The following is a 21,383-nucleotide window of genomic DNA, read 5'->3' on the forward strand; positions in this document are numbered from 1 at the left end:
ATCGTCTGTGTTTCTCTAATTGAAAAGGGCAGTGGATTTTTAGTTTCCAGCATACTTTATCAGGAGAGTAAATGGTGAAATTAAGTGCTTTTTTATGTTGTTGTTTTTTTTTGTTTGTTTTTTTGAGTAAACAGAAAGACATGTTAATGTTTAAAATTCACTTATGTTTGACATTTTAAAAGAGTTTCTGCTGTGTTACGTAATTCTGCTGTTTACCATTGTGCTGAAGAGCTTGTCATTATGTGACTCTGAATGAAGATTATAAAGTATATTTCTTAACTCAATGAGTAATAGCTGTGCTAATAATAATAATATTGCTTGTTTGTGTGCTGTGCTAGATATAGAAACTCTACAGAAACACACATAACTGAACATTAAACACCAGCAAGTCTTTCAGTTTACTAAGAAACAGATTATAATAAACTGAAATCTACTCAGTTTCATTTAGTGAATATAACTCAAAACATTAAGTTCAACTTAAAGGAATAGTTCACCCAAAAATAAAAATTCTGTCATTATTTACTCAACCTCAGTTTGTTCCAACCCTGTATGAGTTTCTTTCTTCTGCTGAACGTAAATGAAAATATTTTGAAGATGTTTGGTAACCAAACTATGGATGTTTTTTTCCATACTATGGAAGTCATTGGGGACCAGCAACTGTTTAGTTAATTTACATTCTTCAGAATATCTTCATTTATGTTCTATCCCTTTAAAATATCTAAAATGAAGGTAAATAAATTTTTACCTTCTAAACTGTAAAAAGCATTTTTTATTCTATTCTGTTCTATCCTCAATTTTGTTTTTGTTTACCAGTGTTCATTTGTCTTACATTTGTATAACATGTTATTATATTTTTAAGGTCAACATGAAATCAAAATTGATGTGCACCTAATCGTATTGTGCTTGATTCATCAGAGCATGTTCTTCAAAATACTAAAATAAAATGTTTGTCTTCATTAAATAAACAAATTTGCTTAATCTTTCTCTCTTTTTGCTGACGTCACAAATCTCACAGGAAATGTCACATTTTGGGAGTAAAATATGTTGCAAGCCTTATGGTATGTTGATTTAATTGCATCCTCTGTTCACAGCTAAATCATAAATTGCTTTTCCTCTTTCCTTTTGTCTTTTTGCACAGAAACCTGTCCAAGAACCCTCTGACGACACTCTCTTGGCAGCTTTTTCAGCACCTTCAGCTGGTCGAACTGTAAGTTCATCCTGCATTAGTTAATAGTATTTCCAAAAGTGAAATAACTACATGAATTCAGCTGCCAAATCGCAGTATAAAAACACACCAAGCAATAATTCCTCAATTTATAATAAATCTCAAAACTCTCTCTGCGAAGATTTTCTGTGATAAGCAGCACTCGGCTGCCAAATTGGACGCTGAAATCTAGGCTTGATGTTCGATTGCATTGCTGTGTTCATTAGAAATGTTTTCAGCACTTTACTGTCAACTAATTTGTTTGTGCACCCCCTGCTCCGATCCTCCGATAGACTTGTGTCTCTGTCAAAGCAAAACATCTCCAGTAATGAAGCAGAAGCACTTTTTACATGTCTGCGAACAGTCGAGTTGCTCATGCTGGTTAATTAAGCCATGGCAGTGAAATGTATTGGTCTTGTCTGCTGGGAGCCTGACCTCATTTTCTTGTTTGTCATGAATATTTGAGCAATCTGCATGTACATAAAGTGATGAGTTTGTTTATTGATTGTGAGAGACGATATGGTGTCATCGTGTTGCATTTAAAATGACAAAACAATTCAATTCTTTTGAATTTGACACATCCCGCCTTCGTTCTTTGTTGTTGCTGAACTCAACATGAGCAGCTGACATATGTCCTGTTAATTTTTTATTATGCACAGTTTTGGCCTTTCATTTCAGAATGTTTTGGGGGATTTGGGGTCTGTTGCTGTCTTTTCCTGTCTTCACTGATGTGGATATCGTGGATAATATAAACAACTCATGTCATTTGTCTAAATCTTTCCTCTAGGAAATTAGTTTTACCAGAATCTGATTTGTGATCATGGTTATGGTGAATTTATTTACCAGGTGGGTGCTTTAGAGATCATTTCAGCACAGTTCAGTGCTAAAATGCAAGATCATTTACTACTGAATTTAATAAGTGTTCAACTGCACCTCTAAAATGTGCCATTATGAGCTAATATCAAAAGATCAACCTGGTTCAAGTACTACTTTGTGTAATTCTTGAATTAAGGTCATTACTGGAATAACTCTTTAAGGAATAATCTGTAAATATCAGGGAAATTATACTGTAGAAATTAATAAAAAAAATGGAGATTTCTATAGTGGATGTAAATCTTTATAGTTATTCCAGTTAACTCTTGTGTTACTGTTTTTAAGGGGGAAACCTATAGTTCTGTCAGAACCACTATCATCAAAGATGATTGACAATTAGCATACAGTTTAGATTGGCGGTTTTGTTCTGTTCTGAAAAAAAAAAAATTAGTCTGATTCAATGAGGAATCAGAAATCCAAGTCCCGACTGTTGGATGAAAGGTGGAGCTGGGGATGGAGGAGGGTAATTAGCTTTGAGCAAAGTGATAAAGCTGCTTAATAATACTGAATAGACCCTACATAGGGATGCCATGATAGGCGTTGTATTTCTATAGGTAGACATGGATCAGCTGAGTCAGCTGATGCAAGCTTGACTGATGTGACCTGCCAGAACTAATGATTGCTTTATTAAATTATGTTAAGGAGTTTTATCTATTTATGATGTATGACTGTGAAGTGAGAATTCATTGGATAATAAGAAAGGGGAACCCTGCTTAAAGGATTAGTTAACTTCTAGAATAAAAATTTCCTGATAATTTACTGACCCCTGTGTCATCCAAGATGTTCAGGTCTTTCTTTTAGTTGCAAAGAAATTAAGGTTTTTGAGGAAAACATTCCAGGATTATTCTCCATATAATGGACTTCAGTGGGAACCAATGGGTTGAATGTCCAGCCGAGGAATAAAAGGTCTTATCTAGTGAAACGATTGGTCATTTTCTTAAAAAATAAAAATATATATACTTTTTTACCACATGACTTGGTGATACATTCACCACTGGCATGACGTGTCATCAAAATTATTGATCATATGGTTAAACTCCACTTAAAATGAAAATGAAAAAATGCATTACAATAAATCCGACAAAGTCATTGTCTTCAAGGACACTTAGTACACAGAAATTTGCAGACATATCACATCAGCATAAGGTCTGAGTGTGTCCTCTGTCAGAGTAAGTGAGTACTTCCTTTTTGTCAAAGGAAGTGACATCAAGATGGGCTGGGGATTACAGATTATATCTTAACCTTTCAGCCTGTTGTTTTGAAAATATTCAATATATGTATATGACTCTTGGGTTGAAATTACAGTTCCTTTTGTTGAAAAAAATAATAAAATAAAAAACAGAACAAGCATATATATGATAGAAAATATTAATTTAATTTGAAATGCCACAAAGAGTGTTTTTTTTTTCACTTACAAGAGCCATCCTTTCAGCAAAACAGTCATTATAGCCAATTAGATTCAAAATGTTTGATGCAAAAAGTAAAACAGTGACAGATTTTTTAGTAGCAATAGATCATAAAAAGCACTATTTATCAAAAAAATGAAATAAATATTATTAAACAAATCTAATCTATCATATACAAAACTACAAAAAAAAAAAAACCTTGAAGAATGGATGAATGGAGGAAAGAAAAAGCATGGGAAAGAACAACTGGAAAATCTGCTTTTATTCCTACTGAATATACTTTGTAAACAAACAAATTTGAACTTCACTAAGGAAATTGCATGAATTATGGAGATGAATGGTGTGGACTGGTATCAGTTATAATGGTGTAATCTTCAAAGCTAGATGAGATTCACGGGCATTATTGATTTTCAGACCAAGTGAATCCATCCTAACAGTCATTGTAATATAATATCAGCCTGAGGGTTTGGAAAAAGAATTGAGAATTTAGACTTCATCCTTTTGGAGAGTGATTCTCAACTGGTGGGTCACAGGTCTGTTCAGGGTCACGAATAGCAGAGAAAATCATGAAAATACTGAAATACAGAAAACAAATAACAAACCACATCTCAATATCAATTTTTAAATATGTTTTTGTTTACTTTTAAGCAATTTCGGTAGTATGCTGGGTCTCCACTTAATGTCAAATGTAAAAATCTTGATCTGGTTTTGTTTTATTTTTCAAACAAAAAAATCCCATTACATTTTTAAGAGTTGCATTTTACAATTTCATTTCTCAATAGCTTTCAGGTGCACACGCCCAACTAAACCTGATCAGTGTGCATAATCATGTTATGGGCTGTCAGTCATCGTTGATGATAGTCAGGCCCCCCATTAGCTGCCGCTGGGTTATTCCTGGTAGAGTAAATGATGCCTTAGAAAACAAAACACATCTATTTTTTTGTTGCTGTCAATAGTCTCTCTCACAACTTCTTAGTATACTTCATGAAGACACGGTTTCATATTTCTCTCAGAATCACATTCAAATAATTTTGGTCATTCTACTTGTCAGCTCATTCCGCACTGTACAGATGCATTTGTTCTTGCGGGTGACCTGACTCCTGGAGGTTTGCAGAAAGGGATTTGCAAAATAATGAAGGGCTCTGAAAACATACAGTAGCGTATTTTCCAACCCGAGCATACAGATTAATGGACTAAAGTTTCACGCTGAGATCAAAGCCTGTGGGTAATGATATACAGTTCATCACGTTGTGAGTGCCTCATCTTTCTTTCCATTCAGCCACAGCGACTGTGTTTTTCATAAAGTGAAATGTTGTACTGTTCCAGTAATCAATGTCCACTTACCAAGTACAGCTTTGTATGTTATCAAATTCCTGTTTGTCAGCATACTATGCACTTCATGGAAGAGTTCATTAGTTTTAGAAAATCTGTTATGTAATATTTTTTGAAATTTAATTTATTCCTGTGATGAAAAGCTGAATTTTCATCACAATTTCTCCAGTTTTCAGTGTCACATGATCCTTCAGAAAGCATTCTAATATGCTGATTTGCTGCTCAAGAAACATTTCTTATTATTATCAATATTGAATACAGTTGTGCTGTTTAATAACCATGTGGAAACCCTGATCCTTTTTTTCCCCAAATTCTTTGATGAATAGAAAGTACAAATGAACAGTATTTACTTGAAATATACTTTTTTTTGTAATAATGCAAAGTCTACTAAAAGTCTATAAAAGTCTACTCTCACTTTTTATCAATTTAATGCATCCACGCTAGATAGTATTAATTTCTTGTAATAATGCAAAGTCTACTAAAAGTCTATAAAAAGTCTACTGTCACATTTTATCAATTTAATGCATCCTTGCTAGATATTATTAATTTCTTTAAAACATTCCGACTGATCCTAAGTGTTTGCACGGTAGTATGTATACTGTATGTACTGTAGTTTGTTGCATAAAATTGTCTTTGTTTTGAAGTAAAAAATATCTGAACATGTTTGTACTCCAGAAACTTTGCACAAGTACTAGCCTGCAAATTCTCCTAGCTGTGCAAGATCGATTTCACATGTAGTTGCTTTCTGTAATGTTTTAGAACATAATTCATAATTCTGCAAAAAGTATGTGTTGTGTTGCAAGGCATTAGTGTAAACTGCCTTCTGTAGGCACTAAAGCAAGCAGCTGTCTGCTGCAATCACTTCTTTCTTTTCACAATCTTGCAGTTAAGTTCAGCTGTCGACTTCTTATAGCTAGCTATCTGAATAATAACGCATCTGTTTTTAATGTCTCAGAAAGAGATTAAATCTATTACCTAGGATACGTACATCAGGACTGAGATTTGTCATGGGACAGTGCACTTACAATGTCTTGTCCAAGCATGTCTACATACTTGGGTATGTTTCTGGTGTAAAATAAAGTAAATATCTGGAAGCTATTAAGATCTGCTTTAAGCTAATGTTCATTGTTTTTTTGTTTTTTTTTTGTTTTTTTTTTGCATAAACATCATTTAATAATCTGATGTTTTAGTAACTGAATCTAGAATGTCACTGCTGGGAATGGGAATTTTGTGCTTTGTGCACTTGCCAGTTTTACAGCTTTGAAATGCAAAAACCCATGCTTTTAATACTGTTTATGTTATGCATCATGTATGTGACATGTAAAAGATGCAGTTGACAAAATGCTCATGTGTGCAATGCATGTCATGCAATAGTAAGTACAGTCAATTAGCAGATTCTTTTTTCAAAACAGGCTACACTTACCTGGGCTTGACATTCACTTTTTTTTCCCAGTTGAAAAACTGGAAAATTTAGGAGCGCATTAAAAAAATAAAATAATAATAATGATTTAAAAAAATTAAAAAAAAAAAGTTATGTGAAAATTTATGTGGTTATGTGGTTTTTTTATATAAGAGTATTATGAGGAGTTTTTTAGAAAATTAAGTAATTTATTAGAGTACAAAAAGCTTCAAACTGTAGACCAACTGTTTAGTAATTGAATAATTTTTGTCAAATTTTTTTGTGTTTAAAAATTTTTTGTAACTAAAATACCAATAATACATAATGCAGGATTTTTATAAACAAGCCTGAAATGCACCAGGACTCTTATTTTGAAGCTGCACATTCAAAAACATGAAGATAACATATGCACTCTTACAACAATCTCCAACATACTACAAAATTAAAAATCAAAAAATTTAAGTAAACACTGTCACAATTCATCAATTGTTAAATGTGCATAAATGCACGGTATTCACTGATTGCGAACTACTTTGAAAATGTGAGAATGTAGAACGCGCAACAGCACTGTTTTAACTTTAAACATGCAGCGCTCATTTATTTAATGAGTCATAGCCTTTTGAAGTTTAATAATCACATTAGGCTGAATCAAGATTCTTGCATTTCCATCCACAAATTTAAGACCTCTCAAAATGATTATTAAGACTTATGTTATACTATTTAAAAAATAATAATTAAATACCTGCAGAGACTTGTTTTATTCACACAGATGCTCCTAAATACATTTTAAAGTTTGCGCACTGTTATTTTTAATAGCAAATGTGAGTGAAATGCTCGCACTGTTGAGCCCTGCTGCCTGTGGTTATGAGTCTTACTCAAGGGCATGATGGTGATTGCTTATGGATCTCCCCATGTGGGTAACTACAACCTTTCAGTAATCAGTTCGGGTCACTATGCCACACCACCCGGGAGACAGTGTCACAAAGCTGCTGTTTTCAACTAGAGCAGGCAAAGTTTGATTGATTTTTGCATGCCCAGTTCAGAGTTAACACAGCATGAAAATGGTGGAGTTTGGGAACTGTATAACTAGCTTTGGCTGTGTTGTTGACGCAGGAGGCTGGAGGGGGTCGTCTTTGACTGCGGCTGTGAGATTCGATGGATTCAGCTCTGGCAGCTGCGAGGTGAGGCTGGCCTGCACACCCAGCAACTCTACTGCAAGAACGGCGCAAGCAAGATCCGCCTGAGATCAATGAGCATTGCCTACTGTGGTAAGACATCTTTCTTCATAAATAATACAGCTGTAGGCCAAGCATGCACTACATATTGTTATATAAGATTATATTATTCGTATGATGCAATATTTATCTCACATTATGATGCAGTATTGGGGCGAGTGAAGTAAGATCTGTTAGTTGAATTGCTATCTTAATGAAGGAAATCATGCAACCATTTTTTTCTTAATCTATCGTATTCTTTTTTTCTTTCTCTTTCTTTTTTCCCCTTTTTTTTGGTCATGCAAAAAAATTAAAATACAAATGAGAATTGCACATAAAAAATAGGTATATGTATATATATAATGATCTATCCATTATCTATGTCTAAAAATATAAATCATACATGTTTGTAAATTGCTAGTTTATAATCTATGCACATTTGGGGGTTAAAATTTGCCCCAGATTATTAAAGTTAATCATGTATATGTGGCCATATTTTATAGATCAGTGTCTTTTAATATTATTTATATACCATTTGAGTATTTATTAATATTTTACATTAAATTAAAATGAAAACAAAATATAAAAATAACAGTTTCAATAATTACATGCTTGTCATTTTTATATATTTTAATAATTTATGAATTGTATATATTTCTTTAATGTTATTTGGTGTATTTTTTTTTTTTTAAATAATTTTAGTACTTCAACTTAAATGTATTTATTTCAGTTAGCAGCCAAGGTTAGTTTTTCATAATTATGTTTAGCTTTATTTCAGTTACCGAAACATTTTTTAATGGTTTGGTTGAAGTTACAACACTGATATAGATGCTTTCTTTTAATTTGAGTACACAGCCGTCATTCTGAAATATAATAAGGCATAACATTTCACCAGTTTCCAGATAATTAAAGTATAAAGCAGCAATATATAATGTGTATATATAATAGTAGTACAGTACATCAAAAATTATTGACTTTTCTTTCAACAAATGACCATGCTAGCCATACTTTACACCAAATGCTATATTATGCTTTGGTATTAGCAAACAAAAGGACTGGAATATTCAAATAGTTCACACCATATACCATTCCAATTAATTCATTTTGGACTTACAGTTGTAAAAAAAAAGTCAGATTTTGGCAGAAACCATGGTTACTATTGTAAATTCTTGTAAGAGTGTAATCAAGTAATGTACATAATAATACTTTTTGTGATCTAGACCTGCCAGATATCAGTGTTGCTCACAGTAACCTGACTGTGCTGGAGGGCGGTAACGTGACCCTCAGCTGTAATGGCTCTGGGTCTCCGGTACCTGAGGTGGACTGGACCGTGAACGGCCTTCACTCCATCAATACGCACCAGGTGAGCGACATTCATCCCACCCCAAACACACCGTTTAACCTTATTTTCAGTCTAACCATAGCATAATGTTTTTCGTCTGCCCTCCAGTCAAATGTCTACTGGCCCAACATTCACTCCATCAACCTGACGCTGGTCAACGTGAGCAGAGACGACAATGGATTTGTTCTGACCTGCATCTCTGAGAATGTGGTCGGGATGACCAATGTGTCCCTTCAGCTGGCTGTGCTATGTACGTATATGCTATTATAAAATATAAATATATGCTAGTACTTTTAGCAATCAGAAGCCAGATCAGATTGAATCAAACAGTCACTGACTTAAGCAATGCTAAAATACCAATTTTTAAGATTTATGAAACTTAAATCAAACTAGATTGTGGTATGATAATATATTTTAGTTTCGGGTTTTGATGTTTTAAAAGGGTGAAAGTCTGTAAAAAAAAAAAAAAAAGTAAGAAAAAGGCTGAATAATTGATGCCATTTTTTTGAACATGGTGTATGAATCCTTTCAAAGTCACATTAAAAATACATTGACTGATGTTGCAAACTTTAAACATAACACCCTACTCTCTTCTGAAAAAAACTGTATGGACAGGTTTAAAATATAGAACAAGGTACTAAATGAAACGATACACCAATTAACAGCTACGAACCTGTAAGACTTTGTGTTAATTTAATCAGAGGGTACGCATGTGTTTATGGAATGTGTTAGGTTGTAATGCATACATAAAAATAGACCTGCTCTCCACCGTGTTAAACAGGTATAAGTTGAGAATCAGCCAGAGACAGGATTGAATCCGAAACATCTATGCAACTTTTTCCATGTTTTAATAGGAATGGAGGACTTTTTCTCACTGATGGCTTTAATGTTTTAGGACTCAGATATGATCTGACACTTAGGCATCATGTTCATTAAACAACATATGATTTTGAGACAGTGCGTAGATGAAAAGCATTACATTTTATCACTCTGCTGACTAATGACTTTGACTTTAAATTGAAATGACATTGGCAAGATATACAGGCGCTGAGAGGAAAAACTGTCAAGTTTGGTTTTGATAACCAAGTACAGGGTCTTGTCTTTATTAAGGAAGAGTGAAGAATGATTTCTGATGGCTTATAAACCCTGTATATAGCTAACTATATTATACTTAGCTTTTTATCCTGTTAAAATTTGGTGTCCAATCAGGTAAATATTGTATATTATTTTTTATGTTTTCTAAAAATGGTAATTTTCTCATACAGTTTTGTGGGTATGTTTGATTTAAAATCTGTAAAAAAAAAAAAAAAAAAAAAAAAATATATATATATATATATATATATATATATATATATGTATATGTATATTATTTTAATAATATTTTCTTATTTGAATGAATTAAAATACTGTATATGATTTTAGACACACTTTAAAGTAATATAAAAAGCTCATTATTTATATATTTTTTGTCCATTTAGTATTTAGTATGTATTTATATATTAAATTTGTGTATGAAAATAAAATGATTTAATATGGAAAGTTAATATTTAATAAATTAAAAGAATTTTGTGAATTTACGGTTTAAAAGTTTTTGAAACTATAGCTCCATTTCTCAAAACTCTAACACACAAGACCACAAACAAACACACAACATACAGTTTCACATATCTTGCAAAAGTGAACACTTCATTCAAAACTATTTATTCTTCTGAAAATTGTTTTTTTGCCACATACCACATACATAGCCACATATTACTATAACATAACATAACATAACATAACATAACATAACATAACATAACATAACATAACATAACATAACAAAACATAACATATAACATAACATAACATAACATAACATAACATAACAAAACATAACATATAACATAACATAACATAAATACTGATAAGCATGAACATAAATAAGTAGTAAATAAATTGTGATAATAAATAAATGGAGATGTTGGAGTGACTATGTTAAAAAAGCCTATTGAAGAGACCAGACACGAGCTACTCCCACAACTATGCCTACAGTGACAAGTACTTATTACAACAAAGAGAAATATGAACAATATGAAATGTCTAAAATAGTCTAACAGACAACAGTGGCAACAAAATAAAGGCTACATTTTGTAATTTATTTGTACATGTTAGCCAGCTAGCTAGCTAGTTAGTCTAATTAGCATACCCATACCTTTCATTTTAATTTTGTTCATACATACAGTGGAAAATTTCATACTTAAACTTAATTATTTCATTTTATGATTGCTAGATTATAGTCCTAGTCATGGTATTTTTCAAAAGACTTTTAGACACTTTTTTTTTTTTTAATTAAAAGCAAGCAGTAATGTAACTGATATTAAAACAACATTACAGAAGCTTAAATTTATTTTAAAGAAAATAAAGTAAAATTAAATAATCAGTTAACTCAAGCAAAAACATTCCACGGTGTCAGTGTTGCCAGTTAAGATGTTCTAAAAAGGCTATTTCAAAATGCTACATAAACATTATGGGCTAATACACGGTCGTTAACTTTTTGTTAAGATTTTTATCTCTATAGGCTATTGATATTTTTTCACTCATTTTTTAGAAATGATACTTTAAGAGCACATAAATGGCAAAACTATTTTAACTGCGTGTGCCGTGCATAATTAATGCGTTATGATGATGCATTATAATTACGTCATGACTCAGAAAGTGTTTAAATTAGTCCAACATGACATGTTGTCAAATCTTATAATTTTTCGTTGATGTTCATTTTATTTTATTCTAACATTATTTTAATCAGTTTGATGATCGATCAGTATTAAAATTATGTAAACTGTCAGAAGTTATTTTGCTTAATATATGGGTGTAGGAGCACAAGATGTTCGACCAAAAACAAAAAACTTTCCTGCGGCGCCCCCCAGTCATTTTGCACCCTAGGCAACTGCCTAATAAATTATAGTTTAGCATTCTGATACATTACATTGCAAATATGGAAATATTATGGAATATTTGTATTTGTGCCGAATGAGAAAGGTAGGGTACATGAGCACAAAGCTCCATTTCACAAAGAGTTGAGTGCACAAGTCTTTAAAGTATACTCCTTTGTCAGTCTGTGAGAGACACATTCAGAATCAGCACATGGTCACTGTCTAGTAGGCTTTGTTTTCAAGTGTGCAACTCACAGCATTCATTGTTCTTCTGCTGGCGGCTGGTTATCAAAGAGCTTTGCATTGCTGCAGGCGCTCCCTTCTGGATTGGGGGTGAATTGACTGTATTCGTTATAGGCCCCATGCACCGAGTGGCGCCTCAAGCAATTTTTTAAAACTGTAATATATATATATATATATATATATATATATATATATATATATATATATATATATTTAAATTCATATAAGGTTGAAAAGTCATTAATTCAATAAATATTAATTTTATTAATTAATTAATTAATTTATAAATGACAGCCTCTGTAGACCCGTTCTTGACTATAATGTTCATTACCTGACAGGATGGACAATCAGTCCTAAAGATTGGATTTGAGAAACATCACAACTGGGCGCAAAGTCGGCAAAGCCAAAAGGTTTGGCCCTGTTCCACTTAGCCACATTAATAATGCAAATGAAAAGTGCACCAGTTGGATTTTAGCATTCCGATCAAAAGCTCAGAATATGAGATGCACATATGGGATGCACATCCCTCCCATTCTCTTTCTCTCTCCTGGTGGGATTGCAGCAGGACTCTCTAAATGACAGGCCTCATGCAGTAGTGAGAGCAGACAGGCCGAGAGCAAGGGTCTGCTGCATGCTGATTCTAAAACACATGTCATCTGTTTAGACGGGATGTGTGCCGAGCCGCTCTACAAGGAGGGATATATCTCTCGTCTAGTCTCATCAGTCAGCCAAACACAAATCACTTCGGTGAGAGAAGGCAGCTGACAATAATGATGCCTTCTCATTTGAATGACAAACAAATGTGCAGTGTCAGACAAGACGTTTGCATGCGGTTTACCTTTGAAAAGCATACAATAATATACAGTCTGTGACAGCAAGATTACGAGCTGACCCTCTGTCCATTTATGCTCTGTCCGTTTTTCATTGAAGACCCAATTTATGAACTTATAGTGCATATTAACATAACAAGTAAAAAAGTAAATCTTTGAGTCTTTAACTTTTAACATTAAAGGAATAAAAATGTATCATCATTTACTCACTCTTCTTGTCATCTGTCACCATCGTCAGTTTTATGTTGTGTGCATTATTTTCTTTTATCTGTGAAACATAAAATAAGATGTTAGGCTGAATGTCTGAGATTCAGTTTTCCATACAATGAAAGGGAATAGAGATTTATATTTCCAAGCGCATTTAGGGTGCTTTCACACTAGCACTTTTGGTGTGCACCCGGGTTTGATTGATGTCAGAGTTTGGTTCGTTTGGATGATGTGAAAGGTATGATACACGAGCACAAAGCTCCATTTCACAAAGAGCTGAGTTGGTCGTTGGTCTTCCGAACTCGGGTCCGCGAACCGTACCTGAGTCCGCTTAAAAAGGTTGGCCTGGGGTACAAAAATGTAAATACATAAAAGTGCAGAGAGTAATGTTATGCATTTGCCGCCTTCTCCTGCACCGTCATTACTAAGCAACAGGGTAAACAGCAGCTTGATGATGCAAGCAAACCGCGGTTCGGACCCAAATAAAATAATATGAATGCAGTCCAGCGGGGGCAGGGGGAGGGGGGGCAATCAAACTCGGGTTCGGACCATGCAAGCGAACCAAGTTTGAAAGCACATTTAGGCTCCGTTTACACTGCACCGCATTCTGTTCTATTTAAATCTGACATTAAGGACTATCTGTATGCATTGTCATTTTGCAGGTAATGAAATTAGATTAGTTTGTTGTGTCATAACCCGACTCAAAGGCCATGACAAATGCGAAGAGGACACGAAGAATTGCCAAAAATAAACATTTATTATAACAACTTAAACAATAAACTAACAATTAACAATATAGAGTGTGTTAGTCAGTAGGATCAGTGGTGTAAATGTGGATGAGTGGCTAGAGTAACGTTGTGGTGTTGAGAAGCGGTAACAAAACAAACTATAACAAAACAAAGGTGTGGTGCTGCTGCTAGCAGGAGTGGAACCGAATCAAAGCCCAACTGAAATTCAAAGAGCCGGAGTATATATCCTTCCCACAGAATCTAGCGCAGGTGTTCCCAATCTGGCTCTAGCGCAGGTGCTGCCAATCTGGATTACGGGCACTGATACCTTCAAGGACAAAAGGGGACTGTAAACTGCCCAACCCCACACAGTTAAAGACCTAACCATGCCTGACCGTCACAGTTGTCATAGTGTTGATTCCAGAAATATAAGAGAGTTGTGGTGGAAAGAGTATATATATATATATATATATATATATATATATATATATATATATATATATATATATATATATATATATATATATATATATATATATATACATACAGGTCCTTCTCAAAAAAAATTAGCATATTGTGAAAAAGTTCATTATTTTTCCATAATGTAATGATAAAAATTAAACTTTCTTATATTTTAGATTCATTGCACACCAACTGAAATATTTCAGGTCTTTTATTGTTTTAATTCTGATGATTTTGGGATACAGCTCATGAAAACCCAAAATTCCTATCTCAAAAAATTAGCATATTATGAAAAGGTTCTCTAAACGAGCTATTAACCTAATCATCTGAATCAACTAATTAACTCTAAACACCTGCAAAAGATTCCTGAGGCTTTTAAAAACTCCCAGCCTGGTTCATTACTCAAAACCGCAATCATGGGTAAGACTGCCGACCTGACTGCTGTCCAGAAGGCCATCATTGACACCCTCAAGCGAGAGGGTAAGACACAGAAAGAAATTTCTGAACGAATAGGCTGTTCCCAGAGTGCTGTATCAAGGCACCTCAGTGGGAAGTCTGTGGGAAGGAAAAAGTGTGGCAAAAAACGCTGCACAACGAGAAGAGGTGACCGGACCCTGAGGAAGATTGTGGAGAAGGACCGATTCCAGACCTTGGGGGGACCTGCGGAAGCAGTGGACTGAGTCTGGAGTAGAAACATCCAGAGCCACCGTGCACAGGCGTGTGCTTTTGAACCAGAAACAGCGGCAGAAGCGCCTGACCTGGGCTACAGAGAAAGCAGCACTGGACTGTTGCTCAGTGGTCCAAAGTACTTTTTTTTTTTCGGATGAAAGCAAATTTTGCATGTCATTCGGAAATCAAGGTGCCAGAGTCTGGAGGAAGACTGGGGAGAAGGAAATGCCAAAATGCCTGAAGTCCAGTGTCAAGTACCCACAGTCAGTGATGGTCTGGGGTGTCACGTCAGCTGCTGGTGTTGGTCCACTGTGTTTTATCAAGGGCAGGGTCAATGCAGCTAGCTATCAGGAGATTTTGGAGCACTTCATGCTTCCATCTGCTGAAAAGCTTTATGGAGATGAAGATTTCGTTTTTCAGCACGACCTGGCACCTGCTCACAGTGCCAAAACCACTGGTAAATGGTTTACTGACCATGGTATTACTGTGCTCAATTGGCCTGCCAACTCTCCTGACCTGAACCCCATAGAAAATCTGTGGGATATTGTGAAGAGAAAGTTGAGAGACGCAAGACCCAACACTCTGGATGAGCTTAAGGCCGCTATCGAAGCATCCTGGGCCTCCATAACACCTCAGCAGTGCCACAGGCTGATTGCCTCCATGCCACGCCGCATTGAAGCACTCATTTCTGCAAAAGGATTCCCGACCAAGTATTGAGTGCATAACTGAACATAATTATTTGAAGGTTGACTTTTTTTGTATTTAAAAACACTTTTCTTTTATTGGTCGGATGAAATATGCTAATTTTTTGAGATAGGAATTTTGGGTTTTCATGAGCTGTATGCCAAAATCATCAGTATTAAAACAATAAAAGACCTGAAATATTTCAGTTGGTGTGCAATGAATCTAAAATATATGAAAGTTTAATTTTTATCATTACATTATGGAAAATAATGAACTTTTCACAATATGCTAATTTTTTGAGAAGGACCTGTGTGTGTGTGTGTGTGTGTGTGTGTGTGTGTGTGTGTGTGTGTGTGTGTGTGTGTGTGTGTGTGTGTGTGTGTGTGTGTGTGTATTACCATGGGTGAGAAATCTGTGTAAGTAACAGATGAAAATTTGCTGTCAGCCATTCTGACCTCTATCTATTACATAAAAGCCTCTGTCTTCCTATGAACCCTTGGCTTTTCTTTCCTCATCTCAGTTCCACCAGTAATCCTGAGGCTGGACGAGCCGGAGCGACGCCATCACACCTGCATTGAGTTCACTGTGAGGGGCTTTCCCCATCCCACACTGCGCTGGTTCCGCAAGGGCCATGAGATCCTGCATAGCGAGTATATCCGCATGGAGATGGAGCACTACCAAGATTACTTGGAAGGCTGCTTGACTTTTCAGAACCCCACGCATTACGACAATGGAAACTACACCCTAGTAGCCTCTAACTCCCTCGGGTCAGTCACCAAAACCATCTACGGCTATTTTCTTGAGCCACCGTTTGAGGATGACGGTAAGCTATTTAATTGTTTATTTACCTTTGTAGCCTGAGGGATGAATGATTTTATTGATATTTATTGACAGGAATGACTCTGATATTTATTCATTTTATTTTGATATACCTTGATATGTGTGCCTGCTTATACATACAAAACAATATATGTGATACTATATTATATTATATATATATGTAGGAATACATAATTCACTATAAAATCTATATACATTACAGTTCAGAAGTTTGAGGTTGGTAAGATTATGTAATATTTATGAAAGAAGTCTCTTCTGCTCACTAAGGCTGCATTTATTTGTTTAAAAATACAGTAAAAACTGTACTATTGTGAAATATTATTATAATTTAAAATAACTGTTTTCTATTACAATATATTTTCAAATGTAATTTATATTGATGCAATGCAGAATTTTTCAGCATCATTACTCCTGTCTTCAGTGTCACATGATCTTTCAGAAATCATTCTAAATATGCTGATTTGCTGCTCAATAATTTTTTCTTAATATTATCATTGTTTAAAAGAGTTGTGCTGCTTAATTTTTTTTGTGGAAACCATAATACCTTTTTTCAGGATTGTTTGATTAATAGAAAGTTCAAAAGAAAAGTATTTATTTGAAATATCTGATACATAAATTTAATGCATATCAAATGAAAAGTATTAATTTTCAAAAACAAAAAGTCTTACCGGCCCCCAAACCTTTGAATGGTAAATTTTTATGCTTTAAAATGTTTTCCATTTTTAATATTTTATATGTTTTTATTTTTTTCCTCTTATGCTGTTCTTTTAGGAATAATTGAGTACAGTAAGTGCCTCTCTCTTTTTGACCAAAAGAATACAGACAGACAAAACATATTAGTTACATCTCATGTCCCTGTTCTGCTTGCTGAACTGAAGGAAAAAAATTATAAAAAAAAAAAAAAAAAAATAATAAAATAAATAATAATAATAATAATAATAATAATAATAATAATAATAATAATAATATAATAATAATAATATATATATATATATATATAAAATACATTATAATCTATGATCTTAGTACAACATTGAGGAATTTGATAAAACAGTATCATTTTTCGAGCGGTATCTCAAAATAAGAGTTCCTTTCTAGTGCACAAAGGACAAAGAAGTTGGCAAACAAAAATGCTCAACATAGCAAAGTTGTATACTTGAAATCTTTCCTAGTATCTGTAAAAAAGGACACCCCCAATGACACTAAACAGAGGTAGATTACAGAGTAGCCCTTATGAATTACAGCATGTTTTTGGCACGTATACAAGCTCTATGCATTAAAAGTTCAGGACGGTGTAATTGTTTTCGAGTCCAACGAGGACGGCTCGTGCTTTGGGTGCGTGATTCGGTAATATGTGAGCCCTGCTGCACCTCTGCCATTATGACTCAATTAAATGGCAATTCCTCTCTGACACCTGTGAACAAGCCACACGGGTTCAAACAAAAGCCTCCCGAACCAAAACAGTTTACACTGTGCCTCTCAGGAAGCATAAAAAATTTACAAGTCATGAAGTGAATGTCTAGTGAGAAACAGACCGAATTCAGTATATTGGTGGAAGCAGACCTAGTTGTCACAGGGCTGAAGAGTTATTAAGTCAAAAGTCTAATTACATTAGATTTACGTCTTTAAATTCAGATATTTTGAAATTTGGTATCAAATTAGCATTCATTCATTCATTCATTCATTCATTCATTCATTCATTCATTCATTCATTCATTCATTCAGGAATTGTTTTAGCCTGCCAAAAAGTCTATAACAAGCAGTTTAATGACGTGACAACTTATGCCATATAGCATGATGATGTGTATATAATACTAATCATATATAGTATACCTAATTATATATATTATGTATTATTTTATTAACTTTTTATTTTATTATTTTATTAATACCCCATTTATATTTTCAGTTTTCATTTTAATTTTAGTTTAGGTTTTTGTAATTTTTGTACTACATCTTAAACTTTTTTCGGTTGGATGCCAATGTAACATATGTAATTTTTGTTTTCTTTTTTATTAATACCCCATTTATATTTTATATTTTCAGTTTTCATTTTAATTTTAGTTTAGGTTTTTGTAATTTTTGTACTACATCTTAAACTTTTTTCGGTTGGATGCCAATGTAACATATCAAATTTTTGTTTACTTTTTAAAAGTTTTTAATATTTCTATTATATCTCAGCTTTATTGCAATAAAATAATAAAAAGTTTTGGTTAACAACAAAAAGACTGTTTAAAGGAAAGCATTTTTGGCCTCTTTAATTGCGCAATGTCTTTTCTATTTCCTGTAGCTCCAACATCTGAAGATGAGGCAAAGAGTCCTGAAGAAGATTCATTTGGAGTAAGACGTCCTTAAAAGCAAAAGGCTGAAGTTCTCTTTTAAATTCAATTTCAGACATAGCTGTGTCATTGACTGCTTTATTGCTTTTTCCTGTAGATGTCGATTGCTGTTGGTCTGGCTGGCTTTGGTTTTGTCTTCCTCATTGTGATTTTCGTCCTCATCAACAAATACAGCAGACGCAACAAATTTGGGATAAAAGGTATGACAAGATTATTTTGCTAAATGTTGAAATAACGGCAACTTTTTGCTCCATATTTTCAGGAAAGTCAATGGATATTGCGCTGGATGCGATTTTATCCATGGGGAATTGATTTGATTGTGAAAAATGGTTTCTTTACAACAGGTGGTTGGATGGGAGTGGTTAATACATTTTGATAAAAGATTATAAAAACAAACATTTGTGTCTTAATGTGTCTTCAAGTAAAAAGGGTCCATTTGACTTTCCCGTGAAAAAGCAAAAATAGCTAAATATTCTTAATTCTCTTCATCCTTTCTTGAAGCAACACAATAGATTTTCTCAGTCTTTCAGCTGTCAATCATCTCAGGAGACTCTGTAACATAATAGGAGTTCTCGGCTTTGGTTTTAGGCTATGTTTAGAGCCTGCTTTTAAACATGGTCTGGCAAGTCATGAGTCAGATAGGGTTTGGTTTGTGCTGTGTGGGTTTGTGTGAATAGAATTTGAGCTGAATGCATCCTCCAGTCTCAGACCTTGGGAAGGCAGTTGGCGGAAATGCCTGCAAGCCTTTCTTTGGTTAGCCTGACTTCCTCCGCTAATATTATAGTTTATATCACTGTGGAGCCAGTGTTTTCAGAGATACGGTTTAATATTCAAGCCTACGTTTGTAGTAGAGGTGGGCAGTACCACAAAAACAAGACAATATGAGTAATTTTAGTTCACTGTAACTATATATGTGTATGTATATATATAGTTTTATATTTCTTTAACTCTGGTTTTGCATTGATGCCAATGGTATTATGTGTATTAATCATATCACTGACCATATATTTCAAGCTATAAATCTTAACACCCATTTACTCACCTCAGGTCTTTTCAAACGTGTATGCAATTTTTAGACAGATTTTTATAAACCCAGCTTCAGGCTTTATAACCACTGAATTAAATGCAAAAGACTCAAAATTGTAAAACAAATATTATAAAATAGTTCAGACTCTAATTTCTGAAACCAGTTGCATAAACTTAGACACTATGTTAAGACAGTGTCTTAGTCTGACCAGCTAGCAGTTCATCAAGGGCTAATGAGACTTATTTTTTGGATTCAAATTAGTCCAATTTATGCTTTTATGTAACCAGCTTCAAAAAGATATGATCAATCTTAAAGAAAAAATATAGATGACTAACTTGTAAGATTAGTCTAAACATTTTATGCAACCAGCCTTTAATAGATGAGACATATTCAAAGCTTAAAGTTTGAGGTCAGTATGATTTTTTAAGAAGCCCCTAATGCTAGGCTGTATTTACTTGATTAAAAATACAGTAAAAACATAATGTTTTCATGTTTTCTATTTGAACATATTTTAAAATGTAATTTACACCTGTGATGCAAAGCTGAATTTTCATCATCATTACTCCAGTCTTCATTGTCACACAATCCTTCAGAAATCATTCTAATATGCTGATTTCTTATTATTATCAATGTTGAAAACAGTTGTGCTGCATTGTAAAAGTCTTGACTGTCACTTTTGATCAACTGAATGCACCCTTGTTTAATAGAAACATTAATTTCTTTCCAAACAAATAACAAATAAATAAAAACCGTACATGGAACATGGGGATGAGCAGCAATAATTGTAACACTCACTAAATATCAAATATTACAATTTTAAGTAACGTAAGTAATACTTTTAAACGTACACATTAATGTTAAATGTAAATTGGCTAAATAAAAATGAATTTGTAATTTCTGGATTGAATTGTTATTTCATTTATAACAAAACAAGTACATTATTTGCATAGTTATACATTTAATTAACATTGGAAATGACTGTAGACATGTCCAAACTGTTTGAGGCAAGATTTCAAAGGTTTAAACTAAACATTAACCAACATCTATAAATAAACTCAAACTAAAAAGTGTTACAACTACCCCATTCTCTACTCTAACACAGTTATACACCGGAAACTGCCATCTTATCCCAGTGTTGCCCTCATTTCACTCAGTCTTTGAATAATGACTGTGTGTCCGAGGCAATATGTCAAAGAGGAAACAAATTACAGGAAATTATCTTTTATTTCCCATCCGCATTGCAGACCTCACATCCATCTTCACTTTTCAAAGATTGCTCTCCTAAACCAACATAAACACACTGAGATTATGCATAAGCCCCTTGACCTGCTCTTTTCTCATACGTGTCATAACATGAAACACTCTCTCACTTTGTTGTGACAGTCCTGTGAGAGACAGAAAATATGAGTTCTGTTCACTCCGAGAGGAACGGCTCATTATGTTTTCGTTGGCAAGGTTGAAGAGGCATAAAAGGATTGACACTCAAAGTGTGACGTCAATATGAGCCCTTTTCAGCATACTGGCCTTCCCACAATACACCACTTGTACTGTTTTTCTCTTCAAATCAGCTGGAGGTCTTAGGCAGCCATTACCTCAAATTGAGCTGTATTGGATTTTTGCCTCACTCAATCATTCGGGAGCCTTTTTTTGCCGTTGGAGTTTGATCACA

At 34.0% G+C, this 21,383-nt stretch overlaps 1 protein-coding gene across 2 annotated transcripts in view; it reads left to right on the forward strand.

The window, feature by feature from the left end:
* The window catches only part of ntrk3b (neurotrophic tyrosine kinase, receptor, type 3b), a 102,406-nt gene that overhangs the window by 39,262 nt on the left and 41,761 nt on the right, over positions 1 to 21,383 (forward strand). Inside the window, exons 4-11 of one of the 2 annotated variants that reach the window (XM_042759528.1) lie at positions 1,139 to 1,207; positions 7,328 to 7,482; positions 8,649 to 8,791; positions 8,879 to 9,020; positions 16,029 to 16,331; positions 17,120 to 17,134; positions 18,639 to 18,688; positions 18,785 to 18,887. In XM_042759528.1, the coding sequence (XP_042615462.1) occupies positions 1,139 to 1,207; positions 7,328 to 7,482; positions 8,649 to 8,791; positions 8,879 to 9,020; positions 16,029 to 16,331; positions 17,120 to 17,134; positions 18,639 to 18,688; positions 18,785 to 18,887 (980 nt within the window). The remainder of the gene's footprint in view (positions 1 to 1,138; positions 1,208 to 7,327; positions 7,483 to 8,648; positions 8,792 to 8,878; positions 9,021 to 16,028; positions 16,332 to 17,119; positions 17,135 to 18,638; positions 18,689 to 18,784; positions 18,888 to 21,383) is intronic. The other variant, XM_042759529.1, reaches the window with a different exon arrangement.

Source organism: Cyprinus carpio, chromosome A7 (assembly GCF_018340385.1).
Source record: "Cyprinus carpio isolate SPL01 chromosome A7, ASM1834038v1, whole genome shotgun sequence".
Lineage (NCBI taxonomy): Eukaryota > Metazoa > Chordata > Actinopteri > Cypriniformes > Cyprinidae > Cyprinus > Cyprinus carpio.